The 18872-nt window shown below is 41.9% G+C and overlaps 1 protein-coding gene across 3 annotated transcripts in view; it reads left to right on the top strand.

The window, feature by feature from the left end:
- Window positions 1–4188: 4188 nt before the first annotated feature.
- SEC23B (SEC23 homolog B, COPII component) overlaps window positions 4189–18872 on the top strand; it is a 38679-nt gene continuing 23995 nt past the window's right edge. Inside the window, exons 1-9 of one of the 3 annotated variants that reach the window (XM_036092665.2) lie at window positions 4189–4602; window positions 6618–6841; window positions 8019–8076; window positions 11846–11932; window positions 13153–13389; window positions 13494–13579; window positions 14567–14711; window positions 15141–15299; window positions 16104–16219. In XM_036092665.2, the coding sequence (XP_035948558.1) occupies window positions 6621–6841; window positions 8019–8076; window positions 11846–11932; window positions 13153–13389; window positions 13494–13579; window positions 14567–14711; window positions 15141–15299; window positions 16104–16219 (1109 nt within the window). In that variant the 5' untranslated portion in view covers window positions 4189–4602; window positions 6618–6620. Of the gene's footprint in view, window positions 4603–6594; window positions 6842–8018; window positions 8077–11845; window positions 11933–13152; window positions 13390–13493; window positions 13580–14566; window positions 14712–15140; window positions 15300–16103; window positions 16220–18872 lie in introns of all 3 variants that reach the window. The other 2 variants (XM_036092660.2, XM_078056875.1) reach the window with 2 other exon arrangements.

The following is an 18872-nucleotide window of genomic DNA, read 5'->3' as shown; positions in this document are numbered from 1 at the left end:
TATGAGCTAAGGGTAGTAAACTGGAAGAAACTTAGCAAGGCCTGTTCATTTTGATTCCTCTCATCATCTAAGGGAGGTATACGCAAAACTACCTCCAAAGGCTGAAGGAGCCATAAGACCAAAGAAAAAGCCTGGTAAGTCCAGCTTGACAAGAGATGGTTTACTAAAAGGACTCTAGTGTCTTGGGCAGCTGCAAGATGAGTAGATCTCTGCAAGCCCACCTCTCATAAGACTTGCTTTTTTAGCCATAGAGGCAGGGGAATATGTCTTGGGAGACCACCCCCAGAGGAAATGTTTGAGAAGAGTTGGGTCATAGTCATATCTCCAGAGCAGGTCAAGGATGTTAGGCCTCAAGGGTGTACTTAAGGGTGTGGTTAGACAAAAAGAAGGTGTGGGAGGGGGGCAGCTGTGCTGGAGAAGGCTTCAGGTTACAGAGAGGTAGTAATGGTGGATTCATCCAAGATGGCGCTAGTCCAGCTCACACAGTACCCCTCTGTCTGCAGAGGTAACAGATGTCTCCTCTTGGTAAAGGGAGGGCATCTCTCACATGAAGGTCTTATGACCTTTTTGAAGGGAGACAGGAGAGGTCAGTGGGACCTTCCTTGCGCCTACCCTCTCTCAAAATCTTTCAGCTTAAAATATTCAATATGCCAACATGTCATATTTTGGGGTAGTGTGTCTTGAACCACATCAGAGACAAGAAAGGACCAAGAATAACTCCTTAGTTACTAGGCTGACTGGGAGAAGAATGGTATCTCCAAGTGAAATAGAAAGTACAAGAGATGGGTTAGTTTAGGGCAAGGGGAACAGTGAATTCAGTTTAAAAGATAAACTGAGCCATAGTAAAATTATCAGAGCTTATCTGAGCAAAATTCAGTTTGAATCAAACAGCATCAAACCAGAAGTGGTTAGGAGCCCTCTGCCAACAGGAGTCAGGGAAAACACTTTTATAGAGAAGGTATGGAAGCAAAGAGAAGAAACTGATTGTCTAGTTGGCTCTTTGTGATTGGTTGTCCTCAGTGTTTTGATTTCATAACCTCGAAGCATTTATATGCTTACATTTTAGTTTGCTTATGTAGGCTGCCATGGCCTTAGAGCCACATCAGTCTAATGGCCTTCTTGTTCAATCAACTTAAGAGGACATATGGAGATTGAGGTGCCAAGAATACCCAGAGATATCCAGCAAGTTGCTGAATATATGAATCTCATGTTAGATAAGTATGAGCCAGAAATATAGAAATTAGATTATAGATGATGAATAATATCATGAAAATCGTGAAAGATTTTGAAATAGTCAAGAGTTTACTGGGTGAACTTCCATGGAATGCTGGGCATTTTTTAAAGGAATCCCTGGGGTCATCTGATTGTAAGGGGTGTGTGCCTTTATCTTTGACTAAGCTATTTCACAACTCTGTAGAGACAGAAATTAATTTACAGAAAACTGGTAGTGATGAAGGATAGTTGGAAGAGAGGCAGGCAGGGACAGGCTCCCCATCCCCCCTAAGAGGAAACTACCCTTAAAAGGATTTTACACCATCCTGGAAGGAGCCCTCCACTCTTTCCCACGCATTAGATGACAAAAACCTGACTGGATGACAAGCGCATGGAGGGTTAATCAAATTAAAACAGCCCGCCAACAAGCCCATAAAAACCCCTAGACTTAGAAACTCTGGTGGCAACCCTCTGGGTCCCCTCCTTTTTGGGAGAAGCGTGACCAAGAACCACCAGCACTGCACGGCACAGAAGGAAAAGATATCCTGCAACAATAGTAATGCAAACATTTCCTGTCCATAGCAATGCAAATGAGTCTTGTCCACAGAAATGCAAGTGGGTTTTGTGTGTTAGGAAATATGAATCTATAAATCAAATTCTTCCTTGAACCAGTCTGAACATCCTTACTTGTTCCCTCATTAATGAATGAGTTATGCAGAATCTTTGACACATGCTCATTTTATATTTGTATGAGGGCCAGAATTTTACCTTTTGAAACTTTAACAATTTTGGAGATTTTATTTATTTATTTGTCAGAGAGAGAGAGCACGCACAAGCCAGGGAAGCTGCAGGAAGAGGGAGAAGCAGGCTCCCTGCTAAGCAAGGAGCCCGATGCGGGACTCGATCCCAGGACCCTGGGATCATGACCTGAGCCAAAGGCAGCCACTTAACCGACTGAGCCACTCAAGCATCCCTGAAACTTTAACAATTTTGAAGGTTTCACCAACATCCTAATGGATTCACCTGACAAAACTGGGTAAATCATGTTGCTGAAGAACACCTCATGGGCTGCTTACTTAAGCCCAGGCATGTTTTGCTTTTGGCTCCCAGACTGAACAGTGAATATGCAAGTGGCAGTCGTACAACAATGGACTGACTCTTTCTCCAGGTTTCTTCTCTTTACTGATTTTGTATTTTTCTTTTTGTTTCCGATACATTTACAGCTGGTAAGTTTCTCACCATTGATGGCAACAACAATTAGGAATTTGGTTTTATATTCTGACCATTTGGTGATCTCATTAAGTTAATTAATGGTTTACATAGATATATTCTCTTTTGGATAGGAGAAGACAGAGAATCTGGTTGGTTTTTTGTTTGTTTGTTTGCCTTTTTGTCTATTTATGAACTCAGATCAGTCAAGATTTCCATGCCCAGTGGGAAGGAGAATGGCTCTTTGATACCTGATCTAGTGAGTTTTTGTGTTTCTGCATTCACTTCTGACCTGTGACTGAAGTGGTAGAACCAAAGCTGTACTCTCTGTGTGTCTGTGCGTCTGTCTTTACGGCTGTAATCCAGAAAGGTCTTCACATCCTGTGGAGTGTGAAATGTTTACTAAGTTTGGAGAGCTTTAATAAATTAGATGATTATATCTCTTAAAGGAGTTATGTTCTGATTGGCTTATTGAGATAAATACACACTTACATAAATCAAATATTTCTACACTTCCCAGAAAATAAAGAAATTAAATTTCCAATACTTTAGGGGTGGCTGGGTGGCTCAGTTGGTTAAGCGACTGACTCCTGATTTCTGTCCAGGTCATGATCTCAGGGTTGTGGGATCCAGCCCCACCAGGAGCTCCGTGCTTAGCATGGAGTCTGCTTGTCCTCTCCCTCTGCACCTCGCCCCCCACAAAAATAAATAAATAAATAGATAGATAGATAGATAGATAGATAAAATCTTAAAAAAAAAAAACCCTTCCAATATTTTAAATGTTTAAGATTGTATTTAAAATATCCTTTTCAAAAATTTCTAGCACTGAAAGAATCCAGGTTCAAATAATCAAAGCAAGCTTTTGGCAAATGATAGTCTTTTAAAGTTTGGTTAAAAAAACATGGCTGTCTTTTTTCAGTGTAAACCATAATACAAATGTGTATGTATTTTAATTCAGTTTGTTTCCTGAGAGAAAAATTAGTGTGAACTTCCTAAATTTATTCAAGTTTAATAATTAAATAACCTAACATTACTCTGACATAATGTTTTAGGAACTGGAAAAATATAAATTTATTCAACAAAACTGAATAATTATTCCACAAACTTTTTATATTAAGAGTAATTACGTAAAAACAAAGAGTAATTATGTTTCATAGTACATCAACTTAAAACTAATTGGTGTTCTGTAGGTAATTTAAAATTTTGTACTAATATTAAGTTGAACTAATTAATGGTAACCCTTGGATGTCTAGATATGTTCTAAGCATAATATTAAGTTTATATAGCTTTCTTATTTTCATATACTACAGAGAGGCTGTATTTCTGGGTTAGATAATAAACGTGCTCATTTTTGTCACTTATAAAAAGGTGTATAATGCCTTTGATGGTTGTAGAAAGCAGTGCTCTATAAAGTTAGGAGTTTTATTAGTCTCCTAGGATGCTTGAATATGACAGCTCTCAATTATTCACCTTCTCGTAGATGGATGACAGGGACAGACACGCAGAGAGTAACTGTGCACTACTGCCAGTCCCTGCAGAGAACGCGAATCCAACACAACGAACGAAAGGAGGAAACCTGGTAGTAATTTAAGGAAGCATTTCTCTACCTGTCGAAATTCCCTAATCTAGCGCTAGTGGCCGCACTGTCCCTCCGCCCCGCCCCTTCCCGCCCTGATACCTTTTCCCGGCCAGCTTCAGTTTCCTCCGCACGGTGCCCCTCCTTTTTCCGGTGCCACACGTCATCATTCTCGCTTCCCGGTAACTAAGGCGATGAAAGGGACTTCCTACTAAGGTGAACGGAAGTTATGTTGGATCAGGGCGAATCCCTGAGGCGTGCAGGCTGCACCTAGGAAGCAATCCGGCAGACACTGGAGTTTTCTGAAGGACAAACGTTTAGAGGTGAACGTGGAGGAACTTAGGATCTGAGGAGTTTTGGTTTTGTGGACCAAGGCACGACTGTCTTGCCCCATTCCAAGATGGCGGCGCGGCTTCACTGAAAGTCTTGCTTCCGCTCCCCCGCCGGAGAGGCCCTCTTTGATTGGCCAGCGGACGGCGCCGTGGAGTGACACACAGGGGCGCTGACCAGTCGGCTGAGAGCTGAGCTGGACTTGGCGGTGGGAGCCGGAGCCGGGCTGTAGCAGCTGTGGGTGCGGACAAGGCCAGGTGAACGGCTCCTGCCAGGTGAGTGGGAGAGCAGGTGATGGGGGGTCGAGGGCACGGACAAAAGTCTGTGTAAGGACCGAGTGGGTGCTCCTGGAACGAAGCCTTCTCTCGGCGGCTCGGCGGGCAGAGGAAGTGAGGGACTCAATGACCCAGGGGTCTGCTGAGAGTGACGCGTTCCTCGTCTTGCTGTGCGGCCGGCCGGCTTCTGGCTCGGGAACCCCCGGAATCTCGGGGTGCGGAAGGATTCAACTTTTTTTCAGTTAAGGAAACCGAAATGTGGGTGAAATGACTTCTGCTTCGTGGCAGCTGGAACTAGGACCCGGGTTTTCCGACTACCCTTCAACCATTAAACTTTGCTTAAACTTGGCTACTGTGTCCTGAAAAGTTATGCTTTGATGGGATGAGCGGTTCAGTTTTTCGTGTGTGTGTGTGTGTCTTTTTTTCTTTTGGCAGATACTGCTACAAAATCTTTAAAGTTCTTTCATTCACTCATTTATTCAGCTATTAACCTCTTCAGAAAATCTTTGAGGATATGGTGTGAGCCGTAAATCGACCGCACTAGAAAAATGCACATTAACTCATGCACACAATTTTGCATACAATTTCAGAAGATTTTTTGACCCTCTGAAGTCCCCCGTTGGTTTTGTGCCCAGAGTTAAGAATCCGTGCTCTAAAAGAGGTGAGGGGAGGAGGCAGTGGGAAGAGCAGGTTTTAATATGTAGCTTCCTGGGGACATTGGATGGAGCCAGTACCTTTTAATAATGAATTGTTTTGAATGGGGAAGTTATTTAATGAAACCTTTAGAGGCACTTCCTGAGAATTGTGATATTAGAACATGCTTTTATTCCCACCTGAGTTATCCCTTTGCCACTCAGGTAGCTGCAGAAGTGGGTCCTGTGTAAGGGTGCTTCAGTTTCCTGCCTTTGCTGGAAAGAACAAATACATGCTTTAGAGCTTCAGTTGGAGCAAACATTTGGAATTTTTGTCGTCTGGGTTGTGTGTAGTAAACTAATTGATTCATTTGCTTTTCTAGTCATATAAAAACCATTTCCTTAGTTCACATTATTTACAGTATGTATGGCACTTCTCATAATAACATAGAGACAGTTATTCAACACTGCATAAAGTGAGCACTAGAGGCTACTAATAATGTAGATTCTTTAATTTGCCTGTTTTTCCATTTTTCTTGAGGGGCTTGTTCCCTTGAGCCCTAGTGACTGAAATGTGTGTTAGCCTTAGCCTAGATTTTAGGATGTAAACAGGATGTATGAAACATTCAATGGAGTTGGCAGTGTGGGGGTTTGAAAAGCTTAGTCTAAACGGTTATTTTATTAACCAGAATCTTTTGAGGCATGAGCATAAGCAACCATGGTGAGGAGAGAAGTCCTGGTGAAAGATTCATTCAGCATGATAGCAAACCTATCGTTGTAATTTTGGTGATCCCAAGTAAAAATACTTTGGCTCAGAACTGGTGGTGGATTATGAATTGGATTCACACGTCAACATACAGTTTTTGTCTTCACAGTTAACAGAGAGGAGGGGAAAGGGCACAAAAATGAAATCACTTAGAATGTAAAATTTAATACGGTGTTTGCTTTAATAAAGCACAGAAGGAAGTGGATCAAGGGGGAAGGTAGCTGGATGCTGAAACAGGGTTTGAGACTTACTCTTGGGCAAGGGGAATTAGAATTCCCTTCTCATAGATCACACAGAGTGATCTATGAGAAGGTTTACATTAGTATTCAGCTACTTGCAGCTTAAAAATGATCAAATAATGGTAAACTCCCCACACCTTTTATTTATTTCTTTAAGTGGTAAAGAGAGTTGAGAAAGGAACAATAGTCAAAGATAACTGTGAAGTTAATTGGCTTTTGGGGATCAAAGGGAAGGGAGATATCATCCTACAGTGACTGGTTCTTCCGGACTAAGTGTTTAAAAAACATTGCGTTAGACGACTATCGACTATCTTCTTTTTTGAAGTTTAGTTGAGAATTTCACATAAAATTACAGCTTTATCTTCAGTTTCTTTTTAGACTATGGCAACATATCTGGAGTTCATTCAGCAGAATGAAGAACGGGATGGTGTGCGCTTTAGTTGGAACGTGTGGCCTTCCAGCCGTCTTGAGGCTACGAGAATGGTTGTTCCCCTGGCTTGTCTCCTTACTCCTTTGAAAGAACGTCCAGACCTGCCTCCTGTACAGTATGAACCTGTGCTTTGTAGCCGGACAACTTGCAAAGCCATTCTCAATCCACTTTGGTATGAATTCTTTTTAAAACTAGTGAAAAAGAAGAATACAGTAATTATGACTTTTATGTGGTTCCCATAAAAGTGATTCAATTTGGGCAGGTCATCAAATTTGAGTAGAGAAGTGCATGGTAAGATTCTTATGTGATAAATGCTTGTAAAGTCTTCCCGGCCTAATACTCCAGATAAAATTGGAACTTATGGGAATGAAGCGGAAGCAAAGGGAAATGATTTGAAATTCCCTTTTTTTCTTTTTTTTTGCTAATTTCAGTTTGCTTTTGGCTTAACTGTAGATTATATGGGTGCCTTTTAAAGCATTTTCCAAAAATGAAAAGCTTTAAACAGTTTTTTCATACTTACCTGGTATGGTGATGCTGTATGGCAGGAAGTGATACGCAGAAGAAATCACAACTCTTAATGATTGTTAAGTGTAATTTTTTGTACCTGAGATAGTGACCTATGATATTTCTCTTAAATGTGGGCATTATTTGAAATAATTTTTTAAAGAGGTGAAGAGTATCAGAAATACTCTTTAAAAGGTAATATTTTTATATGAGGGAACATTTTTTACTGCATTGCCCTTGCTATTACTTAATGTAACCCTAAGTACAATGCTGCTGCTCTTCTTGTGAAGAGATAGCCATTGCTTGTTTTCTAAATGTAGAAAGGGGACAAAGAAGCAACTGAAGTGTATCTTTAACCAGTTCTAGGAAGTGTATCCACCCAGAAGCATGCCTCCCAACTTTTTCAAGTGAGCTAGGAGAGGTGAAAGTCAGCCAGGTTTTTCCTGTGTATGAAATGTGCTTTTAGTATTGAAATTTGGTAGTTTCACATATCTGAACAATAAAGATGTTAGAAAACTCACACAGATTATATTAAGATAATAGAGTAAAAGGGAAATAACCTATAATTTATATAAAATCATGAAATTTTAAATATTATCAAGGAAATTAGAAAAGAGGAAAAAAAGATTTACTAATTCTTCATGGCCGCTGTAGGAAGGAAATTTTTGGTGTATTTAACAGCCAGAACTCTTTAACTGCAGTGGGCATTTTGCATACCTCCATCCATTCATGCACACACACAGAAACATATCTATGTGATTTACTGAACTTGAGGATTACATTTGAATGCTTTCTACATTAAAAATGAAAATGGTACCTAGCTGCTATATTTATCTTTCTCACAGTCAGGTTGATTATCGAGCGAAACTTTGGGCCTGTAATTTCTGTTTCCAAAGAAATCAGGTATGTGAATTTTTTAAGTGTTTTTCTGTGTTTCATTTTGGTGGAACTATTCTAAAAAAAATAAAGTGAGGTTGAATTTGTGTCTGCCCTGACAGTCATCAGTTTCTGCTGAACTCAAGGTGATAGCTTTTGTTAAGCATATTTGAACATTTGTGATTTCTCTGTTGAATGGTGACCTCAGTTTCATTATGTGGGTTTTTATCATTTAGTGTAGAGGGCCATGGAATTCCCTTTTTTTATGTGCTCTGTTAGCAGTGAATATTTTACCATAAGAAAACAGATCTGTTGTCTAGGGGTGCCTGGGTGGCTCAGTCGTTAGGCATCTGCCTTTGGCTCAGGTCATGATCCCAGAGTCCTGGAATCGAGCCCCGCATTGGGCTCCCTGCTCCGCGGGAGGCCTGCTTCTCTCTCTCCCACTCCCCCTGCTGTGTTCCCTCTCTCGCTGTGTCTCTCTCTGTCAAATAGATAGATAAAATCTTTAAAAAAAACCCAAAAAACTAAAAAGCCCAGATATGTTGTCTATATTTCGTTTGACTTGTTTATTCTAATTAGATAGTGTACATTATTGAATTTTCATTTTTTGATCTTTGTAAATTTTAGGGTCCAAGTACCAGTGTTGAGCCTCTTTTGATTTAAAAATTTTAAAACTACTAAACTTAGAAGGAGCTCAAAAATGATGAGAGACACTTTTGTTTAAAATGAACTCTGCCTGTAATTCTAAAACTGGATTGTGGTGATCTTTGCACAACTCTGTACATTTACTAAAAATCATCAAATTGTACATTTTAAATGTGAATTTTAAGGCATATAAAATACACCTCAGTAAAGCTGTTAGAAAAAAATTAATTGTTCCCAACATAGTATACAGTGCTTTAGTAGATCTTTTTTTTTTTTAAGATTTTATTTATTTATTTGAGACAGAGAGAGCACACGAGCACAAGCGGGGAGGAGGGTCAGAGGGAGAGGGAGAAGCAGACACCCCGCTGAGCAGGAAGCCTGACAAGAGGCTTGATCCCAGGACCCTGAGACATGACCTGAGCCAAAGGCAGACCCTCAACCAACTGAGCCACCCAGGCACCCTCTAGTATAACTTAAGATATTAATAACATCATTTATTTATTCTTATATTTGATTATAATTACAATTAACAGTCTCATTCTCAGATATGTCACACGGTAAGTCCAGTGATGAATAGACCAGTCAATGTACTAAGTATAGGCCTGGAAAGTATAAGCAGATACCATTCAAAATTTACCTCCAGAAGAGATTTCAGAAATATATGCAAATCTTTTTTTTTTTTTTTTTAATTTTATTAGAGCGAGAGGGCAGGAGCAGGGGGTGGGGTGGGAGGCAGAAGCAGACTCCCCACTGAGCAGGGAACCCAATGCAGGGTTCGATTCAGGGACTCCAGGATCATGACCTGAGCCAAAGGCTGACGTTTAACTGACTGAGCCGCCGAGGTGCCCCAGTATATGCAAATCTTAAAGACCTGTGTACACTCTATTACATTCAGAATTGAAGTCTGTGTCTAATATAAATTTTTTTTTAAGATCTTATTTTTAAGAAATCTCTACACCCAATGTGGGGCTTGAATTTAGAACCCCGAGACCAAGAGTCACATGCCCTCTTGACTGAGGCAGCTGGGTGCCCCTTAGTATAATTTATTGTGAAAATTCTAAGGCATCAAAAGACAATGTCAGCAGATCTAAAGGGCAGTCCACAGAATGGGCAAAAATATTTGCAAATCATAAATCTAATAAGGGATTAATATCAGGTCATTCAAGGGAGAAGATAATGGGGAGATGTTGTTTACAGGTTCAGAGTTTCAGTTTTGCAAGATGAAAAGAATTCTGGAGATGGATGGTGGTGATGGTTGTACATTATGAATATTTAAGACCACCAAACTGTACACTGAGCAAAGATTATTATGGTAAATTTATATGTATTTTACCACAATAAAAAAAATTGGGGAAAAATCAATCTATAAGCTATGAATTTCAGATGTTTGCAGAAAATTTTAAAGACAAAAGAAAATGCCTGTGATAATATGTTAAGCATAAAGAGCAGGTTGCAAAATGATATATACGAGATGAGCTCAGCTGTGCTTAAGTAGAAAAAGTCTGAAAGGAAATACGCCTACATGTTGACAGTAGCTATCTCTAGTTGGTAGGAACATGAGGGTTTTTTTCTTCCTCTTTTATTTTATTTATTTATTTGAGAGATAGGCCGTGTGTGAGTGCAGGGGTGGGGGGGTGGGAGGGGCAGAAGCAGGCAGCCTGACAACTTGGGACACGATCCCAGGACCAGGGGATCATGACCTGAGCTGAAGGCAGATGCTTAACCAAGTGAGCCACCCACGCACCCCCCCCTTTTTTTTTTTTAAAGATTTTATTTATTTATTTGAGAGAGAGAGAATGAGAGAGAGCACATGAGAGGGGGGAGGGTCAGAGGGAGAAGCAGACTCCCTGCAGAGCAGGGAGCCCGATGCGGGACTCGATCCAGGGACTCCAGGATCATGACCTGAGCCGAAGGCAGCCGCTTAACCAACTGAGCCACCCAGGCGCCCTTTTTTTTTTTTTTTTTAAAGTTTATTTTTTCAGCAATCTCTACACCCAACATGGAGCTCGAGCTCACAACCCTGAGATCAAGAGTCACACGCTCTTCTGAATGAGCCAGCTATGCGCCCCTTTTCCTATTCCTTGTATTTTCTTGTACTTGCTGGTTTTCCTACAATATACATGCATTACTTTATTGATGACAGCTAAAATAATAAACCCAAATAAAAGTGTTCGACTTCCACGTAAACTATTGATGAAATAGCTAAAACCTGAGCCCTTAATTTGCGGGGCAGCACTTAAGAAGTGGTTTATAACAGTGCATTTTTTATTTTTATTTTTTATTTATTTATTTATTTTTTAAAGATTTTATTTATTTATTTGAGAGAGAGAGAGAGAGAGCACATGAGAGGGGGAGGGCCAGAGGGAGAAGCAGACTCCCCGCTGAGCAGGGAGCCTGATGCGGGACTCGATCCTGGGACTCCAGGATCATGACCTGAGCCGAAGGCAGTCGCTTAACCAACTGAGCCACCCAGGCGCCCTATAACAGTGCATTTTTTAATCATCTAGAAGTTACAACATGCCCTAATACATTAAAAAAAGTTACAATGGGATATAAATATAAGGCAGGGTTATTGATTTAAAATTTTGATATTTTGATATATATATTTATTTTTTTAATGCAGGCTCTGATTTAGGAGTTAGGATGAGAATTGAGTCTGTATTTCTTCTCTTTCTTTTTTTTTTTTTTTAATATTTTATTTTTATGTAATCTCTATACCCAACATGGGGCTCGAACTCAACCCTGAGATCAAGAGTTGCATGTTCCACCAACTGAGCCATCCAGGTGCCCCAAAATTTTGATTTTTATATTTTAGTTACATGTTCTATATTTTACAGAATTAATACCTGGTCATTGCCTATTTTTTTTTTTTTTAAGATTTTATTTATTTATTTGACAGAGAGAGAGACAGTGAGAGAGGGAACACAAGCAGGGGTAGTGGGAGAGGGAGAAGCAGGCTTCCCGCTGAGCAGGGAGCCCGATGTAGGACTCAATCCCAGGACCCTGGGATCATGACCTGAGCCGAAGGCAGACGCTTAACGACTGAGCCACCCAGGTGCCCTTTTGCCTATTTTTATAAATGGAAAATAGAAGGTATAACATAAATATCTTTCAGTCCTAATGAAAGATTGCTTTGTTTTCTTCCCTTCAGTTTCCTCCTGCTTACACAGGTATATCTGAGGTGAATCAGCCTGCTGAATTGATGCCCCAGTTTTCTACAATTGAGTACGTGATACAGGTAACTTCTTTGTTGTGCATTTAATGAGCAGTGTTAAATATTGAGTTTCTCTTGAAATTGTCTTTGTCTTCAGTGTCCCATCCATTCCTGGGCAATTTAAAGCTGCAAAGGCAGCAGGATCCTGAAGACTTGGTCCTGGTGCGTGTGCACTTACTGGCATTATTTGCAGTCTTGATAGGCGGCTAGAAAAGGGATCACTGGTTGAGTTCAGCATCTGTCCCCCACAGCCTTCTCCAGCTTTGTGATGGTACTCCATCTTGTAGTCAAGCTTAAAAACCTTAGGTTCATCCTTGACTTCTCTTTCTCGTGCATTCCATATCCAGTCCACTAGGAAATTCCATTGGGTCTATTTTCAGAATCTATCCACAGTCCAACCACTTCTTTCCCCCCACTGCTTTTGTCCTGGGCCAGCCAGCGCCTCTCACTTAAATTACTGGGCCATCTCTTAACCCTTCTCCATAATTTAACCTTTTCCCTCTTATATTTTATCCTTAACCCAGAAGCCAGAGTAACTCTTTAAAAACGTATCATGTTACTTCTGTGTTCAGAAACCTCCAATGGTGAAAATGGCTCTCTTTCACCCAGAGTAAGAGATAGTCTTCAAAGCCCTGCGTGGACTGGCCCGGTGTTATCACTTGGACCTCAACTTGTATTAGTGTTTCGTTCAGCCACATGGGCCTCATGACTTTCCTTGGGCATGCCAGGAATGCTCTTGCCTGTGGGCCTTTCCTCTGGCTCTTCCTCAGGCTGGAATTCTCTTTCCCCTATGACTGTATTGCTCCCTCCCTCTCCTCTGGGTTTTTGCTTTCATATTACTTTCTTAATGAGGCTGCCCTGATCTCTTAAGTAATACTGGAACCTGCCCCCTACCTCTACTCCTGGCATCTCCTTATCCTCTCCATTCCAGAAAGTCAGCAACTTGAGGCAGGCAGGTATCTTTGTTCTTTTGGCTCACTGATGTATCTCAGGACCTGGGACAGTGACTGGCACATGGAAGGCATTCAAAAATGTAGAATAAATTGTTGGATACAAACAGTTTTTACATTTAATTTGTTTTAATGTAACCTGTCATTTAATGAGGTGAGTAGAAGTTAGATGTCCTTATTCCCTGTAGGTAATTATAGATGAAGACTTGTTATTTACATACCTGATTTACTTTTAAAAGAGCTGGTTTGGTCTATTTGTATACTGATCATCATGCTGTATTTCTTTGCATAAAGCGAGGTGCTCAGTCCCCTCTGATCTTCCTCTATGTGGTTGACACGTGCCTGGAAGAAGATGACCTTCAAGCACTCAAAGAATCCCTGCAAATGTCCCTGAGTCTCCTTCCTCCAGATGCTCTGGTGGGTTTGATCACATTTGGGAGGATGGTGCAGGTTCACGAACTCAGCTGTGAAGGAATTTCCAAAAGTTATGTCTTCCGAGGGACAAAGGATTTAACCGCGAAGCAAATACAGGTTTGTGCTTTGCTCATACCTAAGCAGGAGCAAGGAGATTTCTTAAACATGAGTTGGTCATTCACTCTAGTGTTATGGGAAATGAGTCTTTTTGGGTTTTTTAGGATATGCTGGGCCTCACCAAGCCTGCCATGCCCATGCAGCAAGCAAGACCTGGTCAACCACAGGAGCAGCCTTTTGTTTCAGGCAGGTGAGCTACCAACATAGAATGTTGCACACACAGTAGTGGGCATGCGGGCCAACCCACTGGAGTGAGGGAAGGAAAATGTTAGAACTTTTATTTTCTTATTTTTAGAGAAAAAAAGAAATGATTAAGCCTAAGAATGTTTAACGTTTCATGATCTATGTAACAATTTGGTATATATTTGAAGCTCATAACTAAGTTGCGGATGTACACATACATATGTATGCACACATTTGTGTGGTTAGATTTGCTGAGAATGTCTTTCCTGTTAGTATCGTACCATCACAAATGTTTTGAGACCACCATATTCAAGCCTTCCCCTCCTTTTACATATGGCTGTTGTCCTTTTTGAGTCTGAAGTAAAACTAGGAAAACTGAAAGCTTCTGTGGGATGTTCTCAAGCAAACCTGGTCTCTCTTTAGAATGATGAAGGTGGGGGTGCTTGGGTGGCACAGTTGTTTCAGCATCTGACTCTTGATTTCAGCTCAGGTCATAATCTTAGGGTCGTGAGATTGAGCCCCAAGTTGGGCCCCATGCTCAGTGAGGAGTGTGCTGGATATTTCTCTCTCTCCCCCCGCCAACTCCCTCACTCCCCCTCTCCTTCTGCCCCTCCCTCCTGCTTTCTCTTCCTCTCTCTCTCCAAAATAAATACATCTTAAAAAAAAAAAAAGAATGATGAAGGTGGTCCACGTACAGGAATTTTACATGGATTGAATTCACATTAGACCTGTCTTTAGGATTTCTCTGCTGCTTAAATTTAATTAAACTGATTTGTTCCTATTTAAATTCAACTTTTTTTCCGTGCTATCTACATAAATTGCCATATGTTCAGCTTTAAATTATATTCTTGAATAAAATTGCTTTGAAGAAAAAAATTCCAAGTTTTTACTACTCTGAGTAATTATTTTGAAGAGCTGTAACTGTGTCACCTAGGGCTAAAGACCAGAGTACTTTATTAAACCAGGATTGATGTGTCTGTTGAAAATCATGCAGATTTCTGCAGCCCATTCACAAGATTGACATGAACCTCACTGATCTCCTTGGGGAGCTGCAGAGGGACCCATGGCCCGTGACTCAGGGGAAGAGACCTTTGCGATCCACTGGTGTTGCTTTGTCCATTGCTGTTGGCTTGTTGGAGGTAACTCACAACTTACCGGGGTGCCTCAAACCATGCAAGTTTGTTCCCACAAGTTGTATTTGCTAGTCTTGTTTGAAAATGAGTTGTGACCTAAATCAACTGACTGTGTTAATTTATCATAAAGCACTTCAGTTATTATTATTATCCACAATGAAGGAGCCCCATAATGTTTTGAAAATACCAGAAGTTTTCATGAGAAACACAAGGCCATTAGGGCAATGGCAAGTGCTCACAGTGAATTAATAAAGTCTATGAAGCCACCAGGTTGGAAGAACTAAGGCTGCTTCTCTGCATTGTCATCTGTGTTATTTCTTACTATCATCAGTATTCAGCAAGCTGAAGAGAACTGTATGGAATTTTTTTTAGGGAAACGGAAGCATACTCAGGGTGGGCTGTATGTTTCTAAAATGCTGCCATTTACTGTTCTAGGGTACTTTTCCAAACACGGGAGCCAGGATTATGTTGTTTACCGGGGGTCCCCCCACCCAAGGGCCTGGCATGGTGGTCGGAGATGAATTAAAGGTTCCTATTCGTTCCTGGCATGATATTGAGAAAGATAATGCACGTTTCATGAAAAAGGCAACCAAGGTAGGTGCTCCTGGACATAGGCTGTAATTCTGGTTACCCAGTGCTGGGTTTGGGCTGCTCTGGAGTGACAGCTACCTTGCTGAGGCCATGCTTTGTGGTCAGCAAATTGTTCTTGCTCAGGTGACCTTCCAGATCCCAGCTGCTGTTAAATTGGTGCCCCAGCTCTGAGTTCTTACTTAGAGTGGGTGGGCTTAAAACTGCTAAAAGTGTTTTGAGCAAGTTTATTGGGTGTTATAAAGAAAACTATCTCCATATTCTTTTTTAAAAAATTTTTTATTGTTATGTTAATCACCATATATTACATCATTAGTTTTTGATGTAGTGTTCCATGATTCATTGTTTGTGCATAACACCCAGTGCTCCATGCAGAACGTGCCCTCTTTAATACCCATCACCAGGCTAACCCATCCTCCCACCCCCTCCCCTCTAGAACCCTCAGTTTGTTTCTCAGAGTCCATCGTCTCTCATGGTTCGTCTCCCCTTCCGATTTCCCCCCTTCATTTTTCCCCTCCTGCTATCTTCTTCTTTTTTTTTTTCCTTAACATATATTGCATTATTTGTTTCAGAGGTACTGATCTGTGATTCAACAGTCTTGCACAATTCACAGTGCTCACCATAGCACATACCCTCCCCAGTGTCCATCACCCAGCCACCCCATCCCTCCCACCCCACCCCCCACTCCAGCAACCCTCAGTTTGTTTCCTGTATCTCCATATTCTTATGTTTGGTTACATCCCTTTGGTATAGTGAGACATACCTCGTGAATAATATTGTTTCCTAAAGGTAATTTTTCTCCACTCACAGCACTATGAAATGCTTGCTAACCGAACTGCTACAAATGGTCACTGCATTGATATTTACGCTTGTGCCCTTGATCAGACTGGACTTCTGGAGATGAAGTGTTGTGCAAATCTTACCGGGTATGTTGATAGCAAACACCTGGGAAAATGGAGCGTGTGTATTTTAACGAAAGAGAAGTGAGTGATGGAAGCATAGGAATGTGCAAGGCTGATTTAGATAAGTTTTCAGAAGGCTCCAGGCTGTTGTGTCTGTAGCAGGGAGGGTATATGGGCCTCTTGGAGAAAGAAGCAGTGATTAGCAGGAGGTTGCAAGGTTCAATTTGAATGAATCATATCAGAGTAACTCTACTTCTTCCTTAGAGTTGTCACAGAGTCTGTAACAGGGCAAGAAAGTGAGCACGTGTGGAGTATGTGGCCTTCAGCAAGCCACTTCCTTGTGAGGGAGGGGGGTATAGGGTCTGAATGCCAGAGCAATTAGGAGACCCGTCACCTGACTTAGTAACCGTAAGTCTTGCCCAACTTGGAGCACATGCTCAGCGTGGAGGGTGCGCGGCAGTGCTTAGCGCCTAAGTCCGTGTCACGCAGACAGGCCACAGCAGAGACCTGTAGTTCTCAAAGCACAGTGGGGCCTCGCCAGCAACCTTCAGGGTTCCCGGGGATGGATGAGAAATGTACTTCCTTGGGCCTCGCCCCAGACTTGCTGAATCAGACTCTGAGGATGCAGCCCAATAGTCAGCTTTCCCACGCTGTCCAGGGCATTCTGGTACACGTGAGTGTGAGAACTGGTGTGTACCACTGGTCTGAAGGAGGCTGCACACCAGACTCTCCCCGGGAGCTTTATTGTTTATTTATTTTTTTACTTATATTTTTAAAATTTTTTGTTTGTTTGCTTGTTTAAGTAGGCTCCATGCTCAGTGTGGAGCCCTGCCGGGGAGCTGTAAAAACTACTTTTGCTCTGAGTCTTGTCCCTCAGTGATTCTCACGTAGTTAGCATAGGGTGTGACCCAGTGTCAACATTTGTTATCCTTCCCTGGGTGTTTCTAACGTGAAGCAGAGTTTGAGAACCACTGGGGTGGACCTTTAGTGTCCAAAGTGTGGTTGAACGCAGGCAGCATCAGCCTTGCATGAGAGCTTGTAAGGAATGTAGCATCTTGAGCCATACCCTAGACCTTTTGTGTCAAAACCTGAATTTGAATAAGATGCCAGGTGACTTGCACAGAACAGTTTGAGAAGTACTGGCATAGAGCTGTGGGGTGTTCCTGAGATTCCTAAGATGTTCCTGAGATGCATTTCTAACAAGCTTCTGGGTGACACTGCTGGTCCTTACTGAGTAACAAAGGGCATGTGGTAGGTAGTCACTTGAACCAGTCCCAGAGACAGCAGATGTGTTAGGTGCCCGAGGCCCAAATGACACTGACAGAGCTATACCGGTGAGCCACATTTAATAAGATTTCCTGCCAGTATCCTCCAGGAGCTCTTGTCTTAGAGCATCCAGGGAAAAGCCTCACTGTGTTTGTGAACATCCCCGAGTTTATACGCCAGAGTGTGTGTGTGTGTGCGCGCACGCGCATCTCTCCTGTGGAAAGGGACCATCACTTCTATCAGGTTCTCAGGGAGGTCTTTGACTCCAGAATAACTTGGTATTTAGGTCACATAATCTGTTGCACTAGTATGGTGTCGGGGAAATGTATTAGCAATGACATTAAAAAGTCTCAGAGGTTTTAAGTTGTGGCTCAATGTTGGGATGACTTCCAGAAAAGACAAGGTGATTGTAGGCTGTGTTACAGGAATTGATTATCTTCAGAGAAGATCATAGTCTTGGTTTCCTTGGTGCCAGGCACACCCAGATTATATCATCTTCCATTCTGAGCATTTCAGTTTCAAAGGGATATGTAGAGGAACGGGGGGTGTTCAAAGGCAAGTGGTAAGAGTGCTGGAGAGTATTTGAAACTGTGTCATAAGGAGAATGATTGAAGGATCTAGAAAAGATACCACTGAAGACAGATGGGGCGTGAGATCTATATTCAACAATCGAAGACCTCTCCTGTGGAGAGGGCATCAGATTTGTTGGTTGCATGTACGACCAAAGGGGAGCTGCTGGGAAATAGAATTTCACCCAGTATGAAGAAAGACCTATTAACCCTCAGCACTGTCCATGCCTGGAATGGACTGCCTCTGGAGGGCATGCGTTCCTGATACAGGAGGAGTTCAAATCTAATCTGGGTGATAACCTGGCATGGTATGTTGTAGAGGGTTGGTGTGAGTCAGGATTAGGTTTGTGTGAGTGCAACAGAGGTAGGCAGCCAGGGCTGGGATATTGGTTTCATCTTCATTGGGGCTGAGGCCCTTCCTATGCTGCTCCACCACCTTTATGTTTTACCTGCAGTTCAAGATGGTAACTGGGCTCTCGCTGTGTTTGAGCAGCAGGAAGGAGGAAGAGTCAAAGACAAGCGCCTTCCCATGAGAATGCCCCCCACAAATCACAAAGGCCATTTCCAACAAACAAAGCTGAGTTATATGGCTACGTGCAAGGCAGGCTGGGAGATGTAGCCTTTTTTTTCCGGGGAACCATGGAACCCATGAGTAAGGAAGGGGCAGAAAGGGTCGACATTTAGGACCAAAGAGTCATCTCTGTCCCTGGAGGGGTCAGGCACTCTGAGATCGCTAGGCCAGATGATCTCATGTTCTGCCTCGTTATGAAATCCTGTTTGATGATCGATGGCTGGATGCATAACTTGCATCATGCTGTGTTTATCTGCCCTAATACGTGAAC

The sequence above is a fragment of the Halichoerus grypus genome, chromosome 10 (assembly GCF_964656455.1).
Source record: "Halichoerus grypus chromosome 10, mHalGry1.hap1.1, whole genome shotgun sequence".
NCBI lineage: Eukaryota > Metazoa > Chordata > Mammalia > Carnivora > Phocidae > Halichoerus > Halichoerus grypus.
This window is presented reverse-complemented; position numbering and strand designations above follow the sequence as displayed.